Consider the following 26,023-nt stretch of genomic DNA (forward strand, 5'->3'; position numbering starts at 1 on the left):
AGCAGGATGGAGGGGAGCAGGGTGCAGCCGGCAACTGGCTTTGTCTCTCCCTCTCCCTTGGGCTTCAGGGATGAGGCCAGCTCTCGGGGCTGACCCGTCAAGCACATGCCCCTTGGCCATTGGCTTGCTCCTCATCAGCCCTCCAGCACAGGGTGGTCTCGCTCACTCCCGTGTGGCGCTGGCCCTGGTCTGTGGCTCAGCAGACTCGCTGGGCCAGGCTCCTTTCGCCGGTATTGCTTTTCTCCTTAAAAGAAGTCGTGTGACAACCCAATTTCCAGCCCCTCTCCTCCCTTCCCCTGTCCACCACACCTGGGCAGAGGGGTGCTGAACCCACCTGCACAAAGCAAAGGCGGGCCGGTAAGGTTTATAGGTGCTGAAGGGTGACAATGACCCGTACGGCCACGCTTCATACAGACCTGACTAGCCGGCTCTGGCTTTTTGGGTCCTTAAAGCCATCAGGGACCCACCCAGGTCTCGTCCCACCACTGACCCTGCAGATGTTGCCAGCCCATTCCCCCCGCAGCTGCCTGATGACCCCCAGCCACACACACCTCTCCTTTGTTTAGGGGCCTCCATAACACAGGCAGCCCAGAGTGGAGCCAATGTGCAATGGCCCAGACAGGGCGCGGGACGGCTGTGCCCCGCAGCATCCCACCACGGCCCTTGGCAACCAGAGCCAGCTGGGCTATTAGCACATTAGGGACTGATGCAGCCGCAGAGGTCAAAGAAAGGCTGGGGCTGATGCTCAGAGCGAGCTTCGTTCCTTTTTCCTCAGGTCTGGGAGGGCTCGTGTTTTCCATGCCCTCCTCCCTCCCTTGGTTATTGGGCCAGGCTGTATTTCCATTTGTAAATGCCCTATAGCGAGCTGATACATGTGTGCATGGGGGGGGGGGGGAGTGTGTACATGCACGTGTGTGTGCGTACGTTTATGTGTGCAGTGTCACCAGGCCTGAGCAGTCAAAACTCATGCGTCAGGACTCCCCCAAATCATGAGATTTTTTCACTCTCACTGCTCTTTGACACTTCTTCATTCCTTCACCTTGTGGGGAAGCCACTGCCCCCATACCTGTGGTGGGGGTGAGGGGTGGCTGCCCTGCCAGCCATTGCTATACCCATCCCTAGCAACTGCCCCACTCTCTCCATGTTTCCCACAGTCTCCTGCCCCCTACATTCCCTGCTCATTGCCCCTCCTCGGATCGGTGCCAGGAGTCGAATTCTGGCTGGACTCCCTGGCTCTTCGCTGTACAGGAACAGGCCCCCCGGGTGCCAGGGCCCAGCATGGTTTGGCCTGGCCACACATTTCAAAGGCGTTGGGACCCACCAGCCGGAGCGATGCTCGGGCCCACGCCGGTAGCTGCTATACGGATTTAGTGCGGGACCCCTGCTTAAAAGTGGTCAGGCCACAGCCCCCTGCCTGGCTATGTGGCCTAGGGACCTTTGCACAAGGGGCATTCATCCCCCACACCCCACTAATTGGTGCCACTGGCTCCATCTCTGCCTCCCCCCACCGTCCCCTGCACCCCCTCAGTCGGCCTGCTTCCTGTCCCGCACATTCCCTGACACCTTCCCTGTCCTGCTCCCAAGCTCCCACCCCCAAACCTGCTGGCCCACAGGCTCATTCCTGGCCTCTTTACATTCCCCTGGCCTCTGCCTGCCCCTCACGGGGAGCCGCTATTATTTTCCTTCAGGGCAGGCCAGCTTCAGCCCCCTGGAAAACAAGGGGAGGCAGTGGCCATCTTTGCTCAAGGCAGGCTGGCTGGCACTTGCAAATATATGGGACCCATTACTGAAGTAGCTGAGCACGCACCACCTTTATGCATTTAGCGTCCCACCACCCCGGTGAGCGACGGGCTGGCTCGTAGCCCCATTTCACAGATGGCACACTGAGGCACAGAGAGACGATGTCTTGCCAGGATGTGCGCGACAGAACAGGGATTGAACCCATGCCTGGCGCCCTAGCCACTGACCCGCTCTGCTGAAGTCCAGAAGACAATGAGGAACAAAACGATAGGTTAAGCCCCGTCTATGCCGTGGGTGATCCCACCAAACGGAATGAGAAATTACCAGTGGCTGACAGCCCTGCGCAGGCACCAGCCATATACTGGCAGGGCTGAGGCTGATTTGCAAAAATCTGTACTCGGGCATCACTGAATAAGTAACATCTCCGGTGAGTGTACGCCACCCACTGGATTGTGGCCTCACTCCATCAGGGTTCAGAGAGTATCTCTGACCCAAGCATTAAGGCAGAGTCCTGTTGCAACGCCCTTTATCTGAGTCTGCTCCCACTCCCTCTGACGTCAGTGGGACAGCTCCCAGAATCAGCCTTTAAGAGTCACATATTATTGACCAAACCCCACCTTCCCCACGTTGTCAAACGTTGCCTGAGCTGGAAACGAGTGGGTCACCTACACTCACCTGCTTTGCCAACCACCGTAAATTTGGGAGTGGGGATAAACTGTCTTTGACCCTCTTCTAGCGCATATCCCAGCCTCGCCTGGAACACACTGTGAAACCTCAGTCAGCACACAGAATCATAGGGCTGGAAGGGAGCTCACTAGGTCATCTAGTCCAGTCCCCTGCACGCAAGGCGGGACTAAGTAGTGTAATAACTAGTTGGTTCCTGACATGGCATGGTACCATCTGGCAAAATCCCTGTTAAACCGGGACTATTTGTTATTTCAGATTGCCAGTGTCTGCTTTGTTCTACAAACTCTCCAGTACAATGCATTGGTTCAGGGCAGTTTGTTCTCAGCCTGCGGCCCGTGGGCCTCTTGCAGCCCAATCAGCACACAGCTGCGACCCATGTGACATCCTCAGGGCCATGCATGTAGTATTGGATGCGGCCCACATAACACATTGTGGGCTGCCTGTGCGGCCCACAATGGTAAATAGGTTGAGAACCACTGGTTTAGGGTCTGCATCACAGACCCTGCAATTGGCCAGCCACAATGAGGCTACCAATCTGCTCCTTACTTAGCTGTGCCGGAGCTACTGTGCTCATTAGAGGCTTGTTCTAAAGGGCCAAAGTTTGATCCCCGCTGATGACTCTGGTGTGGGCCTGGATAGTCATGGTGTCTTATGTAAGCAGAACTGGGGTGCTCGGCAAATAATATGTAGTGGCCCTGATCCTGAGGCGCTGAACACCCAAAACTCCCTTGGACATCAAAGACAATTAATAACCAAAGAGATGGTTTCAGGGGCAAAAGAGTCTCTCTTTTAAGCGGGATTGCTCCTTTAAAGCAGCAGAGGACAGGGCAGCTTCCATTTCTAATGATATGGGAGACGCTTAGGCCTCCATGAATGGCAGCGGATAGCTCACTGATGTTCAACAGGAGGCTGGCACATAGCAACCCCTGGGAGCACGGGGCCTTCACGGAGCAAACGAACTTTAGGCTGGTATCACTATTATTTGTTCAGCATCTTGGTTGTCACATTCCGCATCGTTCATTAGAAAACAGGCCAGCACTGTGACGGACAGCCAATATCCTGTAATACGCAGCGGCATTGTAGTCGTGTTATCCTGGATATTGGAGAGACAAGGTGGGTGAGGTAATATCCTTTATTGGACCAACTTTTGCTGGTAAGAGAGACAAGCTTTTGAGCTCACACAGAGCTCTTCTTCAGGCCTGTAATATCCTTGGGGAATGAAGATCAACTTTACTGGGAATTAAGCTAAACCTTATTGAATTAGGGTTAATACCTTTGGGGTTTTTTTGCATTAAAATTGCAATTGGATGTGTGTTATTGGGGTCATGTACGTACTTCCTCTAGTAGGGAGGGAGAATGCTCATATAGTTCTTCCGTTACCAACCCTTTGAACCCAACCCCCTCGAGAGGTGGACACGCTAGTTCAAACTGGATTCACCAGGGACCAATAGACAAAGAAAGGGCTTTTGGGCAAATAGCCTGGTTTTAAACTAGCTCAGGGTCTTCTTCCCGATCCAACAATTGGACAAGAACCATGAGCCATGGAGCGCTCCTCCAACTATTAGGGTAGGGTTGGAAAGACTGGACCTACTGAGCCCCCATAAGACTGGGGCTTGCTCTGAGCTGAAGCTGTGATAGAATCAGAGAAGTGCAGGACTGGAAGGGACCTCGAGAAGTCTTCTAGTCCAGTCCCCTGCTGAACATATAACCACAAGGAATCTCCCCTGGGGTAGGGGTCTGAAGGACTGCTCCTGCCAGAATCCATGCCAGGGTTGGGGTTAACTCTGGTTAGCTCATTAGCATGTGTGTAAGTTCTTTTATTGTTTTAAGATGTTTCCTCTCTAATGCTTTTCCCATAAGAATAAAGTAGGCTTGCATAGGAAGTGCTGTGTGGGAACCAATAACCGTAGCAATCACACTTGTTAACCAGCTCTGAAGAGAAAGCAAACAGGTGTCCTTGGGCATTTGGGCTTTGCTAGGAATAACACAACGAAGGCAGGGAACTGTGCAGACAGGCAATGCTGGGGAGCTGGAAGCATGAATGGGTGTTCGTGCTGGGCCACTGAGGGGAAATACAGGTGGTTGTCCTTAGCTGTGACCAAGACAATCTCAGCTTCTGCCCTGTTCTCTTCCTTCCCCAGCCTCCTCTATTTTTCCTGTATTTCTTTCTTCCTTCCTTTGGGTCTGTATTTCCGTCCCTGCAACTCCCATCCCTCCTAGCCTTCACACCTCCTTTCCTCCCCAGTCTGTCTGCTACAATGATCACTGAACAAATGCTGCCATTTAAAATTCCACCCGCCCACTTCGGAGTTAACCTCTCAGTGAAAGCTGGGGTGGCAGGAGGGCTCACACTGCTCAGAGCTATCGTTTCAGGCCCTCAACAGCCTCCCTGCTTTGGGTTATACGTGGCTCATACATGGAAGATCTTCTTTGCAACTAGGCGGGCCAAAGACTTATCTTTATTCAAAATGAGAGCATAACTGGTATAAGCCATGAGCACTGAATAAATGCAGTGGGCAGGCTGGCTAACGTATCGCTCTGTTCTCACCCTATACAAATGGGACCAATAATAATAATAAATGGCCACTGTCTCCTTGCTGCCCGTTGCCTCGTGTTTACGGGCCAGCATTTGTGTGTGATGCACCAGGCACACACATGTGATCTATGAACGGATGGGGAAAAAAAGATGACACTTTTCTGGCATCCCATTTAATTTATTCCAACTTTACGCAGTTCAGCTTTTCCAAAAGAGAAAGAAAAAAGCATCATGATTTCTAAACAAACCAAAAGGTACAAACTGCAGACGAGACCAGATGCTCCCGAGGTTTATGTGAAAAGCAGAACCACCTCCCCTTTGATGTTAACAGAAATCAGGTAGCACCGATTTTTACAATGACTAGGTTTTGCGCGAGTGCGCACACGCACCCACACACACACACCCACACAACATACACAAGAGATGACTCCTACCCCACCCTTTTTAATCTCCTTCACACTTCATCTCACAGATGGGTGAGCTGGGGGTTTAATTTCAGAGAGCAGCGCCCATGCTGTTTCCATGTGACATTTTGATCCCTTCCAGAATTTTTTTTCTGTTCATATTAACAACGCTAAACCTGGGTGTGATTTCGCCCTCCCCCTTGATGCTTCTTTTGTCCGTTACAGCTCAGCATCTGCATTTAAGAAGAGTCTGCAGTTGTTATTGGTAACTAAGATCATCTTTGTGTGTGTGTGTGTGTTCAAGTGCAGGTGATATTTACCAACTGAAGGCACTGGTAACTAACTACAAACTAGATCACAAGAAAGTACATTAAATGGAGCAGCAAATATTCACAGAGCAAAAGAACAAATGTTAAGCCTGGTCTCACTTCCTACCCCAGGATGGTGTTCTTGGATTTACCAAGTACGGTTTCAGTTCAACTACTATACAGCAAGGAAGTGGACAGAAAGCCTAAGCCCAGAGGTGTGTTACATGGTTCGGCACAGTGAAGGTCAGTTCACACGCCCTCCTTTCATTTCAGCTGGTCACAATTTTGTGCAGCTTTAACCCCTCTCCCACTTCTATGGGCAGCACATGATGCACACAAGATAACGCAGCAGCTCCTCAAAATGACTCAGATGCATCAGTGGATGGTGGCTCTTTTACGCCTTAGGCTGCTTCCCCATTGAGCTGCTCCACGTTTCCCCATGAGCAGACATTCTGCCACCTGAAAGCTCTTCCAAAGCACTTGTCCATCTTCAGCATGCCTGTCCGGCAGAGCCATTGTTGGCTCCAAACTCCCCATGGGCAGTCCACGTGCTTTGCCCTATCTTTTAAATCCCATTCCTTTCCTTTCAACTAATCACCACCTTAGAAATGAACCAACTTCCACATGCGAGCTGCTGTACAAGTTACTCAGAGGAGTTCGACACAAGGAAGCGGTGGAGATGTCTGATCTTCCTCTTTGAATATATTTTTTTTAAAATCCAACGATTACTCTAAGTGTAAGGACCTAGTAATTGTCCTGCAAATGTCACAGGTATGAAAAGAAAATCTCATGGCTTATTCTCAGCTTGTGTGTGTTTCATACAGAAACAAATCAATGTGTAAAGTAACGGTAGAGAGACATCATCTGTTCCTGGGAACTGATCTTCCAGTACAACATCACCAACAGTTCCTGGAATTGTGTTTATTAAATCTATGAGAGAGACAGAGAGACAGACAGACACAGAGTGTGAGCGTGTGCGTGCGCACGCAGGGAAGGGAGTGTGGCGGGGCTTTCCAAAGCACTCTCTATATACTGCACTTTACTTACAAAAGGTGTGTGCTGAATGGCTGATGCCCCCGGCAACATATGAGGGACGTTGGCAGCCACTTGGAAGTGTGGGTTTTAGATGGGTTTTTGCTATTTAGAAAAAGAGGGGGAGAGAGACAGACACTCCCTGGATTGTTACCCTAAATCTGCAAGAGCCCTCCTCTCTCTGCAATTTAATTCTTGCTCCTTCAATTAAAAAAATGTAGGGCCCGATCCTGTGAAATACTGAGCACCTGCAATTAAATTAAATTGCAGGTGGTCAGCGTCTCTCAGGATCAGGCCCTTAATTACCACCTTATCAGCAAGGCTCCTATCCACAAGAAGTGAGATTGCCCAGGAGATTGCGGGACTGGATTGTTAAGATTTAGGTTATAGAGATACTGAGAACTATCCACTCTCAGGGAAGTCTATGAGAACTGAAAGTGCTCAGCATCTCTGGGGAGGTGGCCTCAAGTGCAATGCATGGGGCTGGCTGTACAGTCTCAATTCCTTTCTCTCTCCATTGCCTCCCTGGAGGAGGGGGATGGGAGCTGCACACTGGCGTGATCCAGCTGGGAATTCCCCTCCTTTCCTACCCCACCACCACAACCCGCTTCATGACAAACCGAAAGAGCAGCTTGGCAATAGGGACAGGTTGACAGGACTTGAGCAGGAGGTGATGCGTATTATTTACATTCTTTGGTCTTGGGGGGGCAAAGATTTTCATTCATCTTGTTTTGAGCATTAGCACTTAGGCTCTTTGGAGACACCCGGGGAGCTCAGGACTCTACATTCAACAGGGCTGCTTGGTTTTCACCTGGGCCTCCCGCGTAAGCTGTGTTTTCCTTGCACTATGCTATCGCTTTGCAGTGGTGGGGCTAAGTGGGCCGAGGGGGACTCTGGAAGCACGTGGATGCTTAGTACGCTGCCATAGGGCAGAGCTGACAGAAGACAAAGCTTTGTCTCTCATTGACTTTACACGAAAGACCAAAGAAAAGCAATTTCTGCTCCTTCCCCCCTTGCAAACCACCCTGCACCCCGGTCCTTCCCCAGCAGGCTGAAGGCAAGAGAAGAGGGCCACAGGCAAAACACAAAGCCAGTCTTTTCCAGGACATAAATAGACTTGCTGAAACCCATGTAAAATCCAGCACCGGGGCCAGGCTGAGCTGTCTCCAGTGAGCAGGAACACATCCATCTACTGCGTGCGCAGGGCATGTGCTCCCTGCTCCTCCTGTTCATGGGCCGTGTAGAAGAGGTGGCACTCAGGGTCTCCGCGGATGGTAGGCGCTCCCTGGATCACTTTCCCAGTGATGGGATTCACACACCAGCACTCTCCTCGCTGACCATTCACAGACATCTTGCACTGGGGAGAGGGGGGGGAAGAGGGGCGAGATGGACATGGTTACCGGGTGGAAAAGACACTGAACAGCAAATAGCTTCAGAGCCCACACGTCGGAGAACTGGCCTCCAGCTGAAGAATGAAATCAGAAGCCTGGTAAGAAACGGATACAGACTCCTTCGCTTCTTACACTAATAATAATTAACACTGAGGTTTGCAGCCTGGATCCCGACTCCTCCCAGTGAGGAGAAGCTTGGAACCAATCTGACATGTTGACCCATGACCGAGCTGCTACAGGGCCATGCTTGGAGCCTGGGGCATGCTTGGAGAGGGGAGTGTTTTGTTCAGGCCCATCTCTGTCTTTACTATAATATCTTTCCTTCTGAAAGAGCCCAAGATGCTTTGGGCCTGAACACACACACACATACTGCAACGCAACCACCTCGGGGGTGGAGAACGGCAGCCATAACACTGCACACTGGTGAATAAGCACCGGCCAAGGGCACCAAGCAAACCCTGCTCTTACTAAAAGGAGCATGAGATCTTTAGCGTCTACACAGAGCAGACAGGGCAAAACATCCCTGTCTGGATCCTTTCTCAGTGTGAGCCACTGCCACCCACATCCCCCTGAGACTTCTGGAGGGCCAAGCAGTAGGGTGACACCCTGCAAAGGGACACTCCCTCTCCTGGCTGCAACAGCTTAGTGCCAATTCTCCTGCAGCAGCGAGTAGCACCCTGTGGGGCCCAATGCCCTTAGCAGCTGCACTAGGCCTCATGGGGAGCTTACAGCCCCAGCGTCTTAGTGCAGAAGAGGGAATATTTCTCTGCTCCTGCAACTCTCTGGCTCCCTGCCCCTGCCTGGAGAGGGCCCTGGGCAGCAGGCCCAGGCCCAGGCCCTGCCCTGCATGGCAGCACCCCCGCAGCACCAGGCGCCTATGGTGACCGGCGCTGTCAATATATACGGCAGAGGTTCAGTCAGAAAGACTTGGAGCCTGTGTACACTTTAAAGTTGAACCGGAGCCACTTTCTGCAGCTGGACTGAGGGACAAAACACGAGCCATTCAGGAAAACAAAGGGAGTCCCTCATGCGAGACCCCTTCCAGGCACCCCGGTCCTGAGTGCTGGGACACAGGAGGGACTGGAACTGCTTTTGTTGGCAATTAGGTTTCCAGACTCAGGGCAGCAAACAAAAAGGAGCTGACCCCAGGGCACTTGGCTCTGGAAACACAGATGGAAGGAAAGTGCAAGGTGACCTTGGACTGCTGGGCCAGATGGAACCCAAGGACAGCCATGAGCAGTGCTCCAGGCTCGGGGACGAAAAGCTCCCAGCGAGAGCTAAAGTCTCCCAGACAAGCTCTGCAACAGCAGTAACAACAACATGCTGTCCTTTCCCACCAAAGATCTCAAAGCACTTAACAAACAAGAATTAAAAGAGCCTTTTGTTGTCCCCGGGAGTTAGGTCTACTGATGGGGAAACTGAGGCCCAGAGAGAGGTAGGGACTTACCGAGGGCCACACAGCTCATCTGTGGCAGATCCAGGATTGGAACTTGAGTGTCCTGAGACCAGGCCTAACCACAAGACTAACCCTTCGCCATTGAAAGGGCATGGGCTGGGGTTTTGTGCCTACTCTTTGAATGGTATTGCGCATGCCCTCCTCGCCACACAGCAGCAAGAGGGCTTATGGGCATTTACAGTGAACATCCTGCAGGGACTCAGGGCCCAATCCAGCAGCCCTTACTCTCATGATAGGACCCTTCCTGGAGTCCATGGGGCTGCAATGTTCAGATGAGGAAGGGCTGCCCAGGTAGGTCTTAGGATAACATGGAGTGCGATTGAAAACCGCACTCCAACCAAACTCTGCTTTCATTGAAGTCAGTGGAACTGCACTAGGAGCTATGTTAGGCCAATGCTGAGTGCAGATGAAAAATCGCACCCTTAGGCCTTGTTAAAATGCCCATGGTGATGGACAGCACATGCAGAAGCTTCGTTAATTATCCTCCCCTGTCTATATTGTGCCCTCTCTTTTCGGAAGGTACAGCTCTCACACTGCCCCTACCCTTCCCATCTCCAGCCAGTCCCCAGGAGTATCAGTGGGAGACGCACTCAGTCAGGAAATAGGAAGAATAGGTTACTTGGGCCAGTACTTTGTTCAGACGATGGGAAAGTTCCAAACAGGGCCGGGGGCCATGAGCGTGGGGTATCATCACCCTTTTGCTTCCGAGAGCAGGCTCAGAGGCCCACAGCTCAGCTGAGGACCTTTCTACAGGTTGCTCCAGCACCCACTGACACCAAGAGCAAAGCCCCCATTGACTTTACTGAGGTAGGATCAGACCTAATTAGGGCTCCGTCCTGCAAGGAGCGGAGAGTCTCCAACCAGGGCTGAGTGCTCTCAACTCCCATTAAAAATCAATGACAGCAGGATCAGCCCAGATTGGACGAGAAGTGAAACGTTCCCCAGCGGGCTGGTCCCCTGGCAGCTCCAAGCACAGAGGAGGCCAGAATGCAGCAGCTGGCCTGTCTCACAGTTCTCTCTTCACTAGGGAGTTCTGGGGAAGGATTCGCTGCTATTTCCAGTATCTAGCTGTTTGTCCTTTAGGGCAAAGCCCCCCCCCCCCCCCCCCGCCATTTCTCGGGCATGGTCTCCTCTCAGAAATCCACTTTTTAGAGAGGCTTTTTCTTCCCAATGCAAGTGAAACCTGTACTGCATAGGGCTTATTCCAGCCTAGATTCCTTCAGACAGATAATCCGTTTCAGGCGAATTAGCCAGGTCGATGGGGTGTGGTCATTCCAAGATAATTACAGCCCTGGAAATCCAGCTGGGCCATGTGCCGCTTCATAGCCCCAAGGGCAAGGAGTTGAGATTACCTCAGAGCCACCACACCCTTCTGTCATGTTCATATCCACAGTGGTCAGTCCAGACCCCAGCTCAGCAAGGGAGTGCCTAAGGGAAAGTGAATGATCAAGCACTGGGACATGTCTCCTTAAGGCATCTCCTAGGTATTGATAATACAGAGGCCACTGAGGGAATGGCATGCACATCCAGGTGCAGTCCAAAGTCCTATATGATCTGGATCCTGACGGCATGAGAGACGCCGCTCTTCCCAATGCGCCATCATGGCAGTTGAGATTAGATGGGATGCTCTCTCAGTTGCCAACTTTCCCGCAGTAAATAAGCCCCCCGACTTTCAGAATAAGCCAAAAATCAAGTTAATCCCATTTCAAAACAAGGCCAAAACAAGCCAATCTCCAACGCTCTATGTGATTAGATCCCCCCGGCATGCAGTCTGGGACTGTGGTGGGCCCACTGGGCACCCCTGACTCTCTCTCTCCCCACATTGCCCCTGCTTGCCGGGAGCCAATCCAAAAAAAAAAAAAAAAAGAAGCAACAAGCTACAAGCCAAAAACAAGCCAACAAGCAACTCACAAGCCAATTAAGCCAAAAACAAGCCCAATTTCACCATTTTTTCATGGGTTTGGCATGTCTGGATGCTCTCCCGAACAGTGGCTAGATCTGACCTTGTGGGGACAAGGCATTCTCTACAGAGGGTGTCTGGCTATGGAATTTGCTTTGCCTGTTGGTATGATAGTGCTGACAGTTTATTGACCTACAGGCTAGGGTGTAAAGCTCACTTGTTCACTTCAGTTTTTGGCAGGGATTGGAGGGAAGATTGTCCTGTTATTCTAGTTACAAAGAAGATATTGCATGGATAGGAAGGAGTAGAGAGAAAAACAATAGATATGATGAGGAGGTGGAAGGATAGTTTGATGAGTGGCAGTGTGGCCTAGTAGCTAGAAGAGTGGACTGGGATTTAAGACACTAGGGTTCTAATCCTAGCTATGCCACTGGCCTGCTGAGTGACCTCGGACAACTCACTTTACTGCTCTGTGCCTCAGTTTCCCCACCTGTAAAATGGGGATAATGATATTGAGCTCCTTTGTAAAGTGCTTTGAGATCTGCTGATAAAAAGTGTTATAAAAGATCTCGGTATTACAGAGAGATTAAGAAAATCTTATCTGCCCAGCTAGTGAGACACTGAGGAAGAGGAATTATTTGGGGTGATACACATGGGTAATGGAACAAAATAACTAAAGGAAAATATAAACTGAATGACAGGATATGCTTCTTATCAATGAGGTCTAAGGAAAGAAATGGAAGCCTCTTTGGGAATTTTAAAACTAGACTGTGTGCTGGTTACACTCCCCAACTACTGAGTCAACAAGACTGCTTTTCCCTATCTTCGGGTTGTCTACTGCCACCTATCACCATAGCCCATAATCCCCCAACACTGTACTGGGAGGCAACACCTGTTCTTTCCTGTGGAGACCTTTCACCTGAGCCTGCTAGCTTACGGCTAGCTTACAAGATCACGGAAATCCCGTTAGTGGGGAGGGGTTGGGGCAGGCTGGCGGCACGAAGTTCACACTGGTCTCCTGCTGACAGATGAATGGCAGGCCCAAAGTCAAGAGGTTGGTTTTCAAAGTAGCAGACTTATCCTCGGACAACATTCAAATGAAACGATTTGGGTTACACCACACAACAGATGCAGCTATTTTGTCTAGTGGATGGTGCTTGACTACTAGTCCGCACTCCTGCCTGACCTGTTCCCTGATTCTTCCTTCATATTATAATTATTAGCATATATACAGATTCCGCTCTCTTCGCTCACCCCCACAAAATAAATACAATGCAATATCCCAGCACTTGATCAAATGCATATGTAATAAAACATCTCTAAATCTCTTCCTGTCCTAACCCTTGTCCTCCTGCTATCTATCTCCTCTTTGTTCATTATCCCGTTATTTGCTATTACATCATGTCTCCTTGGGACAACCCCGTGAAATGCTTTAAGTGGGCACTAGCAGGTGACTAACAAGGCAGAATAAAGCTAGCCATTGGGGATCTGATGGGCTGGGGGGTGTGAAGTAGCAGTGAGGGTTCAGGCCACTCCATTCGTGTTACAAAGGACAGGGAGACACACGCATGCAGTGTTGTTGTAGTTGTTTTGGTCCCAGGATATTAGTGAGACAAGGTAAATTTAGATTAAAGGAGGAGATGTGGGCATTTAACATGGATTACTCCACTGCACCGAATGCCCCCCTCTCAAGAGCACCCGATGTTGGTGGAGAGAGCCTGTTCTTGATCCCTGTTGATAAATGCTTCTTTGAAGCCTGTAGTAAGAATTTGGCTGCATGGAGAACTGGCCTTTATAACACTTTCCCATATCCAGATTGATTTACCTTCTAAAGGACTGCACTGATCGATGGTCAATTGCATTCACTTTGACAGCTATGCATGGCAGGGGTTCGCAGAGAAAGAGGCAGTTAGAAAATTATTTTTTAAATATTCCTTTTGCAGTAGCACCCAAATGGTAGCATGTGTTTTCCAAATACAGAAGACGACACACTCCCATCCCAATCAGCTCTCTGTGGAGCCAGAGACTAAACATTGCTGAGGCTAACATGCACTGCCCTCTATTGAATGGACTCAGAACTGCTCAGCTGTGTGTCAGAAGCCCTATACTGATAAAATCTAATGGAACTCATATGCTAGGGACTCATCCTTCTGGAGCATGGTAGATGCAAGTTCTATCCCCCGCTGCTTTTGTGAAGCTCCACATGGCCATGGTGTACTGCACAGTAACAGTCACGATACTCCTAAGTGACTATGGATCCAGTACAGTATTCAGGGTGGGGAGGGGAAAAATGTGCATTTTTATCAGTTTTGATAGTTATTAACATTCAGTTCCACATTGTTGGTTTTTTTAAAGTGTATAAACTTCCATTTTTGCACTAGCAGAAATTTTAAAATCCCCTGTAATACTAATTATGTATTAACCGCGTAATGATGGCAGAAGTCAAGATTCATGAGCAATTCAGAAACAGTCATATCTCAGGTAGCATAATCATTTCTTAATCTTTTGTTTTTAAGCACCGCCGAGCAGACTGTGCTGCAAAACACGCGCAATGATTCTATGTATCCCACTGAACTGGCACTGATGGAATTACAATGCATGTTTAGGCCCCACCTCTTCAGCTGGGACCCCAATGCGTGTTTATTCACAATGCAGTACATGTACCCAGGAGCAAAAAGATAATGGGCTTCACAGTTGCCACAGCTCCCCTACAGAGGGAGGGCATGCAGAGTGATTCATAACCCCGCTGCATGGCACAGCTGGACTCGGGTCTAGCTCTTCAGTCGCAAAGCCAAAGGGAACCGATACCCATTTTGTCAGAAGTCCTACTCCTCGTCAGGTGTTGAAAAGCACGGCACAGTGTCTGCCGCTACCTTTGCTAACTGCTGCACACCACCATGTTACTCATGCCTGGAAGTCTTGTAATGCAGCCTTCAATTATTATTATTGCCAAAGAGGCTGTGTTTGTGGTTAAAGCATTGTATCTAAAACACCCAGACACCGTAAAGCCACAGGTTCAAGGCATGGAAGGGCCAGCTCAGTCCTCCCTCTTTCTGAGGCTTATTCACGGAGTCTGGTGCTGTGTGCAGGAATGGGCTGTCTGTCTGTTCTGCCTGCACATTAAAGATCCCAGAACACTTCTGGTAAAAGTTGAGGTTTTTCCTGGTGTCCTTGGCCAATGTTTTCTTTCCCTGTGCAGCGGTGTGAGAACACTGGGTGCTGGGCTCCCCATCAAAGGTGCTGTATGTAGGTAGGTTATGAAGGGCTTTGGGATGAAAGCTGCTGTATAAATGCTAAAAGCAGAGGGCCTATCAGGCCAAAGTCATCCTTTTCCTGTGTGGCCCATCCACCTTTCTTACTACAACTCACTAGCCAAGGGGTCAAACCCATCTACTGACTTAGCGGACTCTGGGCCCAATAGATGTCTTCAGAAAGGTGACAGATCTCAGCCATGATCTTCTTGGAAGGATGTACCCCAGGACTCCAATTCAACATCCTTCACAGAATCCTGGTAACTTGGAATCGGCATCACTCTTGTAGTAGAAAACTACTGAACTTTGGCATAAATCCTTATACCCCAAACTTCCTGTCATTCTTTCAGGGTTTCCACAGGCTAGGGCATCTGTAGGGTTGTACAACACACCACAGAGCTGTCCTCCTCCCCCCCCTACGCACAGTTTAGTGGGACCCAATCAGACCAAAGGTCTGAACGTTTCATTTTTCTCCCATTTTGGGGAGAATGGGAGACTAAAACCCTTCCTCTTTCCTGTGCCAAGTCACAAGTATGTAAGTGTGGAACTCTGCACTGAAAGAGCTGCACAAACACGTTTAAGTAATTATCAAACAATCCTGCTATGATTAAGCAGCTAGAGAAATTGATTTATGGGGGAGAGCAAAAGGAGTTAATGCGTGGTGTCTGACAACCTTTACACAAGTGTGGGAAGGGCTTGTAAGAGAGAGTAATGATTGGACACCCAAAGTTATAAACCAAAGGGTCTTGGATGAGAAGAAAGAGAAAGTTAAGGCTCAATATCCGGAGAAACTTTCAAGCAGCGAGAGCTAGAAGGCTGTGGGATAATCTCCTAAAGGAAGGGGTGGAAGCCCAATTGCTCTGCATGTTAAAGAGTAGCCTGCACAGAGCACTAGGGAATAATCCTGCACTGGCCCCTGGGGAAAGATTACCTGTGACCAGCTAGGACTCTTCTGGCTCATATAAATGCCAAGTAAAATGACAGTTAATGTCCCTAGCTCCTGTCTAGACCTGTGGCCTGGCTCCTGGGGTTATGATGAAGCATTGCATGCTAGGACCCATGTTCTCTGAGGGCAGTACCTACGTACACAAGTTGAGGGCTGGTGTGAGCTGCCATTTTGTTCGCCCACGTCCTCCAATGGAGGAATGGCTGAACACTGACCTCAAAGTAACACCGAACGGTCAAACCCCAAGCGAAGGCGCACGCTTGCGGCGACATGCGCACAGGGTAGCCCAGCCGCTCTCCGCACTTGCCTGTTTGAGATTGTAAAAGCCTCGCTTGTCACAGTTGGGGATGTGCAGGGAGTAGAGGTGCTCCAACGGGCCACGCTCATCTGGCAGACGCATGGTGGAGATACGTTCCAAGACCTGATCCAATTCCTGCTGGCAGGGGGTCTGAAAAAAGGCCAAGAAAGCGAGGGGAAAAAAATTAAAATCAGGGAAACAGCAGGTTTCAGCCAAAACAAAAGAGAGGACAAATCCTTTCCCCTTTCTCTGACGTATGCAGGGGAAGGTCAAGGCCCCTGACAGCCACCTAGCAGGAAGAGGTATTGTTTCACTATTCTCACTCAGCACAGCCTTCAGGTTGCTCTCAACAAGCAAAGAGAAAAAAAAAATCCCTTCAGAAGCACTTGGAGCATTTACCAGCACAGCTAGTTTTTCCTATAAGGGGCCCTCTGTCAAGGTTGTTCAACCTTCGAAGAGGGTCCCTCAAACATTATGACACATTGGCAAGTTGCCCAGAGACCCTGGCACTATATTAGCATGTGTACTTACATACAGCAATCAAGCCTTCATACACAATCATTTTAACATTAGCTTTACTTGTATTTCCCCTGATAGATTAACAGAAACTGCCTGTGGGTTGAATTCACTAGCAATAAAATACCCACAGCAACAGCTTTGTCTTTAAGCCAATTTTACTGGGGGGAGGGTTGGGGGGGAGGGCTTCACATTGACAGAAGGCACAGCTCTTTACGAACACTACTGCAGCAGGCTGGGATTTTCAGTGGAATTTAAGGAAGTTAAATGCCTAACTCCTATTAAATTTCAATAGGATTTAGAGGCCTAACACTCTTAGACACCTTTAACAATTCCAGCCTTAGGCCTCTATTAGGTAGAATTAAAAAGATTGCACTGCCCAAGGTAATCCAGACTGAATCTATGGGGTGGATCTCAATGCAGTCTCCTGCAATTTTATGGAACTCAGTGGGATAAAATCTGGGAAAACACCGTAACAGAGAAATCGTAGCCTGCAGGCCAAATGTTCAAAAAGAGCACCAGCAATATATTCTGGGATGTCCAGGGAGCTGGATGGAACGAGGACTGGCCAAAAAGGTTCCACAGGCATAGACGGGAAGATTTCCCACGCTACAAAAAAACAGTGGTTTGAGCATTGGCCCGCTAAACCCAGGGTTGTGAGTTCAATCCTTGAGGGGGCCATTTAGGGATCTGGGGCAAAAATTGGGGATTGGTCCTGCTTTGAGCAGGAGGTTGGACTAGATGACCTCCTGAGGTCCCTTCCAACCCTGACATTCTATGATTCTATGAACAAAATGTCTGTGAGTTGCATCACAGCATAGAAATAAAAACACTATGTGCACCTAACAGCTACAGAAATTGACTTTTTTTTTTTTTTTTTTTTTTGGAAGTTGTGTATACACTCAATATTGCGGCTGCTGAAGTAAGTGGTTATATGGTACAACTAAATTTTTTATCTTGTTGTCAATATAATATCCAGGTGAGACTATGTGAAAGCAGAATCATAGAATATCAGGGTTGGAAGGGACCTCAGGAGGTCATCTAGTCCAACCCCCTGCTCAAAGCAGGACCAATCCCCAATTAAATCATCCCAGCCAGGGCTTTGTCAAGCCTGATTTTGTCAAGAAGATTTTTGATAGTCAAAAGTCCCAATCCCTGTACTTATTTTATTTAAATATATATATTTTAGGATTTAGGCCCTGTGTTATATTGTTAATTTTCAAGGAAAATAACAAATCTCTAGTTAGTGATGTTAGTTTAGCTAGCTGTGCTGTAATGGTTTATCTTTGGGTAATTTTCCCTCTGATATTCACCCCTTCTTGTTGACGGCTGAGAATAGGCCACTTCCACCTTCACTGAATTGGCCTCGCTAGGGACCCCCCCACTTGGTAAGGCAACTCCCATCTTTTCCTGCGCTGTAATATATATATACTGTTTGCTGTATTTTTCACGCCATGCATCTGATGATGTGGGTTTTAGCCCACAAAAGCTTATGCCCAAATAAACTGGTTAGTCTCTAAGGTGCCACAGGGACTCCTTGTTGTTTTATCTTTGGAATGTTACTCAGTAAAAAGAAACCTGTAACTGCTAGTTCTGTGTGTGTAGAGCTGTCTTATGGGAAAGACTCATACTTGATTCTTAAAAGGAGCGAAGAAAGTGAACCCTATTTTTTCATATTGAGAGTGTTCCTATAGAAAGTCCAGCTGTTGTGTCTTACAGGGATATGAATTCATGGTCTGTGCAGACACCTTAAGTCAGCCAGAGGAGTTCTGTAGCACAGAAGGGTAAGTAACTCGATTTACCTCCCATCTATGTAGGTTACATGGCACTGGAGGAGAATCACATCGGACTGTATTTCTTTTAAGATGCTCCAGTGATTCTTCCCTATGGCCTCCTCCCTTTTTGGATTTTGGGTAGTTCCAAGGCCCATTATACAAGGAATGTCTGACTGCACAATTTCCCACAGCCCCTACTAATCAGCTACCTTTTCCCATTACTTGGCACAGCCTACAACTTGCTGCCACCCTTTCCCTTTTCTACCTCCCCTTCGATTTGGAAAATGCAAGGCCACCTGTGAGGAGCGAGCTCCCCAGGCCCCTCACACACTCCCAGAGCACAAACGCTTTGGAGCGAGTCTTAAAATCATTTTAATACTCTACTTCGCCAGTCTGTGTCAAAAACTTTCAGGGACTCAAACTTTGCTTGGCACAAGGCCAGGCAGAGCAGGCAGAAGCCAACTAGATCAGTGTTTCTAGCAATTATAAACAGACAGAGTGGGAGGAAAGCCCCTTGTAACATGGCTGCTCCAGGGTGATCCAAAAGATGTGAGCACAGGAGTGGCCTGTGTTTCCTCAACTCAGCAAACCGGAGAAGATCAAAACCTGAATTAGAAAAGTCACTACAGGAGGGACCAGAGACTGCCTGGGATTCTCACTTCTGCTGGGTGAACTAAACCAGTAAGTGAGTTGACTGATATCCAGGATCATTAAGGGGCCAATCCTCTTTCCTGTGCCCAGCCAGCATACCCAGTTTGGGACAGGGGAACTTGCTGAGGATCAGGGGGTTGAAAGATTCTGCACTCTCCAGCCTCAGGGCTATGGTACACACACACACAGGGGCAAACCCTGCCATGGGGGTGGGAGATTAATAAAGAATTTGAATATCAGTGGATCTGCTGGCTTTGTCTTCCCTCCTCCTTAAGACCATCTATTCCTCAAGCTCCCTGCAGGGCAGTGGAAAGAGTCCCAGAGGATCTGGGCTTCCCAATGCACAGGGGATGTATAAAAAACTGCGCCCGTTCCACCAGGCTCAGAGCCTTTCCAACGCCCCTGTGGTGAGCAGGATTTACCCCCCACAAAGAATGTGTGTCGCTTGCAGAGTGTAGGCAGCGCAAGTTAGGGTTTGATTAGTAAGAGAGGGAGCATTCACAGACCTTACAAGGAGTAGGGATGTTTTCATCATCCTTCCCCCTGCACCCCAAACGAAGGGCCCGATTCCAGGCTTTACTGCAGTCCCTTTGTGGCCTCTGAGCCACCATAAAGAGGACACAAAACTGTCATAACTGGCACCTGGCTAACATCGCCAGCACCAGGGCAGGGAAAGGGTGTAAAAAAATAAAACAAATAAAGCCCTGTAGAGAGGTGCGCTGAAGGAGTCTCCTAGGCCAGGTGAGAGGGGGACTGGATGGTGCTTTGCGCGTGGAACTGTTCTAGTTTACACTGTAGGCCATGCTGGCGCCCGACACCGAGACGGAAAGGCAGCAGTAAGTCACCTTTGCCCCCCTCCAGGAGTTGTGTATTCTGTGCTGCACCCCTCAACCTCACCCGGGTCTGGATTTAAACAAACATTCTCCTGTAGCGCTAGATGCCCAAACCCAATGCCCTTAGTCTACTACTGTGGGTGCCAGTCAAGTCTCCGCACTGCAGCTGTTAGATTGACCCTGGCAGTTAAATATTTTTAATAAAATCTTCAGTTCTGCAGGCATCAGCCCCTGCTTGGCAGGGATTTTAAACCCCTTCTCTCGGTGTGTTTATGCCACACCCACCACTGTAGTGTCTAAGCACCACTGACAAGTAACAAAGCCACGCACATTGCAGCAGGGTTTTCTGCCATACACAAGTCGAAGGCTGTGTCTAGACTAGACACCTTTCAATGCAGCTGCACCACTGTAAGGTCTCCCGTGTAGCCGCTCTATGCTGATAGGAGAGAGCGCTCCCACTAGCATGCTTATATCAACCCCAATTGAGCGGCAGGACAGCATCTCCCGGCGACATAGCACTGTCCACACGGGGGCTTCTGGGATGTTTTCCACGGCCCTGAGTGACGTATGTTTTACAGACAGAAGTGGTAGTGTAGTGTGAATCAGGGTCTCTGGCAACAAAGCCTGTTGGGCTGATAAACCACGAGGGACAGGTGACAGACCGAATCCCTTCGCCCTGCTTCTCCTGTTTTGCGTTGATTTCCCTTTGAGAAGATGACAGCTCACCCAATGGTAAGCTTGCTCTATGCTCCCTCAAGGCCCCACAATTTACATAGCCAGCCAACAAGGTGCATGGTGGATTAGAAAAGATTTTCATGACAATGCTGTACAGAAGCTATGCCTAAATTGTCCACTACAGGGATGAAGTGGCCACTTATCGAGATCCTTAGAGACACATCCCCACACATGGGAAAGGGGACTAGGGAGGAATCCTCTCCTGCCAGGCTGCAGAAGATAGGCAGAGCTGTTTATCAGAGGCTACTTCAGCCAAGCCTATACATTCCATTCAAGCCAGCAAAATGTGGGATGGAGGACTGATGGATCCATACAGCTGCAGATTCATAGGCTCATCCTCCCTCCCCTGGCCCACTCCTATCTGCCTTCTATGCCAGTGCAGGTATACACTCCCTACAGGACTTCCCTAAGCCCAGATCCAGTGCCTTGCACAGAATCATTGTACTGGCTCTTCTAAGGCCATGGACACTGGGGACAGGACTTTTACCAAATGTAGCAGGTTACAGTGCTCTTCCTCTGTCATTCAGAAATTGCAGTCTGCAGAAATAAGGAGGACCGTGGCCTGTTGGGATCTGTGGTCTCCGTGGGGCATGCCTCTACAGGGAAGATGACCGTCCACTGCCCACTTTACAGACTGCCATCATTGCCTGTAGTATTTATTTATTATTCTGCATATGCAATCTGGTCAAGCCAAGCCACAGCATTCTTATCCACCATGTTCAAAGCATGAAGGCCTCCAGGAAGTTGAGTCATTTTGCAGTCCTCAACAGTATGCGTCATGATTTATGGCTGCCCACACTGACATAGTGGACTGTCTCTAACACACCAGCGAAATTCTGCTGCAGCACAAATTCCATGCCCAGTATGAAACCGGTTCAGAAGGCTCCTTTGCCTTTGTGGTCAATCAAACCCGGGTTGACGTTAAGTGGGGTCCGAGACAAGATAATTAGTTGTCACTTTCTCTGAAGACCATGAAGCTCGCCACGTGTCCTCTACCATAAATCCCTCACCCAGTAAATGCATTCACATTGGGTGCTGTGAGGGCAGACAACCATGTGGTGGGCTACAGTGGTCTTCAGTGAACTGAAGTGAACCTGTACTGTACAAGAATTAATCAAAGATTCCCACAGGGATGTTCACTGGAGTCATCTAGAGAAAAGGGTGTGGAGACACCACTGTCACCTACTGCTGTTTAGTAGGAACAGGTCCTGTTCCTACAAAGGTGGATGCTCTGCGTCTCTTTTAGTACTTTGCTGCATAACCCTGTAGGTACAAGGAAAGCAAGGCCTTCTCACTAGCACACAAAGTTCATTATTTGTGTGTTTGAGCCCAGTTTCAGGCCAAAACAAATGTTTGCTTCATTTGTTTGCCCTTTTTAAAAAATGCTTGTTGCAAATACGACTGACATTTTCCCCTGGGAGTCTGCAGCTGGAACTAGGATAATGATGATTCTCTCCCAGCCCCACCCCCCCCCCCCCCGCATAAACACACAGGTTTTGCCAACTGACCCTCATGGACGATGGCCGTAATTTCTTCAACTCTTCATGGTTGTGGTGGTGCTTGACGATTTTGCCCATCTGTCTCTGCTGTTCATTCACTTTCTCTCGCATAACAGCAAGCTCCTTCATGCCAGGCTTCATGGGCTTTCTCCCGCCACCTCCACTCACCACCCCGGGGGTGCCATCCACATAATTCCCCGTAAGGACTTCTTCAGGCTCATCATCACCATTTTCTGCGTAAGACAGAAGGAAGGAAAAGAAAAATTCCAATCATTCACACAATTCCTTCCTTGATTGTTTCAAGGCTGGCACATTACCAAGCCACAAATGTTTAATGCAAAATTTAAAATCACATTAGCCCTTTAATCTGGAAAGTAAGGATGGCTCCTTTCATTAGCGTGTAATTACCTCTCTAAAAGATAGTTTAGAGCAGAGGAGGAAATCATTTTTGAGATATTCTTTCTGGTTTTATTTGCCCTTCTAAATTACTTACTTAGGCATGTACTTTTCCCATCAGAAGTCCAGTTGGGTTTACGGTGCCAATTATATTTTAGCTTCAAAGTTTAAAACTGAAGCGATTAGTAACGATACTTTGGTTCTATCTATCATCACCCAGTGTATCTACAGGAATACTTACTCCATATGTGTTAAAGTAAACGTTCAAGACTGTTCTCTGAAATAGCCGGCACTGTTTTATTTTTGCCATAATTTTTTGGTAGAACCTGCCATTTCAATGATACTTCTTGACAGGTCCAACTTCAACCAAATATGCTACATCTGGCTACTTCTCTCGACTCCAGCACAAGTGCAGGTGATCTGGGCTAAACATGCCACTGTTTTCAGCTTCAAGACCTAAAATATAATTTAGCATCATCAGACTCAAGCAACAGGAAAACTCAAGGTTACAGTTGGGCTTACTCCAAAACTCTGCACACCTTTTGTTTCTCCTACAATAGAATGTGTAACATTGCGATCAATCTATTGCCACCTAGGTCATGGTTGTCACTCTGCTGCAAACCACAGGCATTATGCGGTAGCAATGGGTTCTCCAGCTTGCTTCAAAAGCACAAGCCCTGACAACTCTCACTGCTAAAAGAGAACCTTCACTAGCTGTTGGCAGTACAGTGCCGAGGAGACACAGAGGAGCAGTTCAGTTGACAGTAGTGGAATGCACACACATGAACCAGTCATTACAACAGTGTAATATTTGGTAGATTTTTCTCCATTCTTTAGGAGCCTGGAGCTCATATTAGCTACCACTGTGACAAAAGCTAGGCCTTATTCATCTCTCAAAAGAGACATGCGTACAGTATCTTTCAACGTGTATAGAACTGTGTGTCATGGAATATAGATGCATGGGCTATACCACAGTTCACAAAACAGTCCTAATTTTATGGTTCTGTCCTGCTTCCTAGGAGACTAAGCTTGTAAAACATTTACGTATTTCTACAACATGATGTTACGTCAGGACATAAGTGTGCTCTCAAGACAGAGAGAAAATACTTAAGGCTCTCCGTGTCATCCTAGGAGCTGGGCAAGGATTACTTTCCAATAAGAATCTTAATTGTTTACATATCACAGTCTCCAATTTAATCAGAAACAGATGATGGTGTGGGGGGACGATGACAAATTAAATTGCCTTTAAAATGAATAGAATTAAAAAACAAATATTGTGCCAAGCCCCAGCTTTCTGAAAGTCATTTGAGGATTTAGAATCATAGAATCATAGAATATCAGGGTTGGAAGGGACCCCAGAAGGTCATCTAGTCCAACCCCCTGCTCGAAGCAGGACCAATTCCCAGTTAAATCATCCCAGCCAGGGCTTTGTCAAGCCTGACCTTAAAAACCTCTAAGGAAGGAGATTCTACCACCTCCCTAGGTAACGCATTCCAGTGTTTCACCACCCTCTTTTTAGCCTTTTAGTGTTATAAAGCAGAACTCAAAAACACGACCAAGTTTTACCCATTTCCTAGACATACTCAACTCTAGATGCTGGTAAATTACAGTTGCAAATGAGTGGTGTGCCTGCCAATAAGGTCAGGATTTACGACCAACAGAGAAAATGAAATGGTGCTATTTTTTCACTCAAGCTTCTCCACGGCTTCGTTCAGAAAAAACCCATGAGCACGAGCTAATGGAAAGCAAGTAAATCTGCAGGGGCAGCCAGTCCTTTCCTGATCAACTCCTGTTGCTTCCTGCTTCTCACTGAAATATATATATATATATATATAAATTTGCCCAAGTAAGCATTGTTCTAGTAAAACAAGGCCAGATGGTAAACATCTCGTCAGCTAGTTCATTCACAAAAATCTGCTTCTGATATTTTCATACCATTTCCCCCCCAAAGCTAACAAATATAAAACCAAAGAAAACATTGGATGTGAGCACAGACGCTGGAGATGGGAGAGAATGGTTTTGGAAACAATATGATCGTAAGAGTTAAACTACAGCAGCAGCCAGAAATCTCCAGCTGGTAGAGACTGCATCCCTTCCTTTCTGACGCAGATCTGTCCATGGTGATCCTTGCTTTCATCACCTTTGGACTGGCCTCCTAGAACATGCCCTACCTGGGGCTGATTGCAAGGGCTACGTGCAAGCTGCAGCAATTTTTCTTAGGGCAGGGCTGCAGACTCTGTACGGCTCCATGTCCAGTTCCAGTTCTTCTTGTCAAAGTCTTGTAAGTGGGCTGACAGACGTTAGAATAAAGCTCTTATGAGGTGGGGACCTGCAGCTGGGTAATGGGGGGGAGGAAGGATCACCATCATCAAAGTTCAGATCTTGATTCTTTCAGAGCACCATGTGGGACATATTTCTTTGCATAGGTTGTTCCTCAGTAGGGGAGGCGACAAAGTGGCCAGCCTGTTTTTTTCCATTCCCTAGATCAGTGGTTCTAAAACTATATTTGGTAGACCCCAATGGTCCATGGAGTATTTGCTGGTGGCCTCCGAAGAGCTGGCTGGACATATCGAGCTGACTTTCCTTGTTTCCAGCTGCTGCGCTGCGTTAAAATCAGCTACAAGGACTTCCGCTCTACAATGAGCGAAGAAATAAGAGCTAAATGAGGAAGCAGAGAAGACGGCCCATGCTTGGAAAGCAATGCGAGTCCTTTAATACTTGTAATGTGTTCAAGCTGTGTGTGTGTATGTGCGTGGGGCAGACTGGCCTGGATGAGGATTACATTTGACAGAATCCATTTCAAAGAGAAAGCAAGCATCCCTAGTGCAGGAATCGGTATGCAGCAGCAAAAGCTAAGAGAGAAAAAGGACTCAAGGCTGGAAGAGCACACAGAAGACTGAGATAAACAGTGACTTTTTACAGCCAAATGTTTTTTTAATGTTGCCTGAGAGAAGCGATTCATTTTGAAAACCACTATGAATCTATCCAGGAACCAAGTATGCCACCCATTGACCCTGAGGTATTGGGTGGGGCAAGCACTGGTTTGCCTTTGTGATACATCTCTAACCCATCTGTCATATACCCTTCTGCCAACCAATTTCAATGTACAGGGTGAGAAAACCTGGATTTGTGCTGGAAATGGCCCACCTGATGATCACTTTAGATAAGCTATTACCAGCAGGACAGTGGGGTGGGAGGAGGTATTTTTTCATATTCTCTGTGTATAAATAAAGTCTGCTGCAGTTTCCACGGCATGCATCCGATGAAGTGAGCTGTAGCTCACGAAAGCTCATGCTCAAATAAATTGGTTAGTCTCTAAGGTGCCACAAGTACTCCTTTTCAATGTACACTAAATATATCTACTAAAAAAGCAGTGCTAATATTCAAAACTATTATGTTTTATAGTTCTTCATTTTTCATATGGCATGTGGAAAACATCTCCTGTTCTCTTTTGGACCAAAAGGGAGAGTGTTTCACACAGGGCAGGGTCACTTGTTGTAGAAGTCAAAGCAGATAGCAGAAGTGCTACCTAATATGCATTGATGGGGAGTCCATGGAATACCTCCGGGAGCGCCAAGAAAATGAGTTCTCACAACTTTCTCTGTAGAAACTTCCCATTAGCTTCAATAAGGTTAAGGTTAAGATTTGGCTGCAATTAAAGCCCATTTA

At 48.1% G+C, this 26,023-nt stretch overlaps 1 protein-coding gene across 1 annotated transcript in view; it reads right to left on the bottom strand.

Moving 5' to 3' along the window:
• Positions 1 to 5,120: 5,120 nt before the first annotated feature.
• The window catches only part of IGFBP2 (insulin like growth factor binding protein 2), a 109,206-nt gene continuing 88,303 nt past the window's right edge, over positions 5,121 to 26,023 (bottom strand). The window contains exons 2-4 of the mRNA XM_084643949.1: positions 21,968 to 22,191; positions 15,959 to 16,099; positions 5,121 to 8,064 (exon numbers count right to left, since the gene is read on the bottom strand). Of these exons, the coding sequence (XP_084500075.1) occupies positions 7,897 to 8,064; positions 15,959 to 16,099; positions 21,968 to 22,191 (533 nt within the window). The 3' untranslated portion in view covers positions 5,121 to 7,896. The remainder of the gene's footprint in view (positions 8,065 to 15,958; positions 16,100 to 21,967; positions 22,192 to 26,023) is intronic.

The sequence above is a fragment of the Lepidochelys olivacea genome (genome assembly GCF_965140295.1).
Source record: "Lepidochelys olivacea isolate rLepOli2 genome assembly, chromosome: 11".
NCBI classification, from domain to species: Eukaryota; Metazoa; Chordata; order Testudines; family Cheloniidae; genus Lepidochelys; species Lepidochelys olivacea.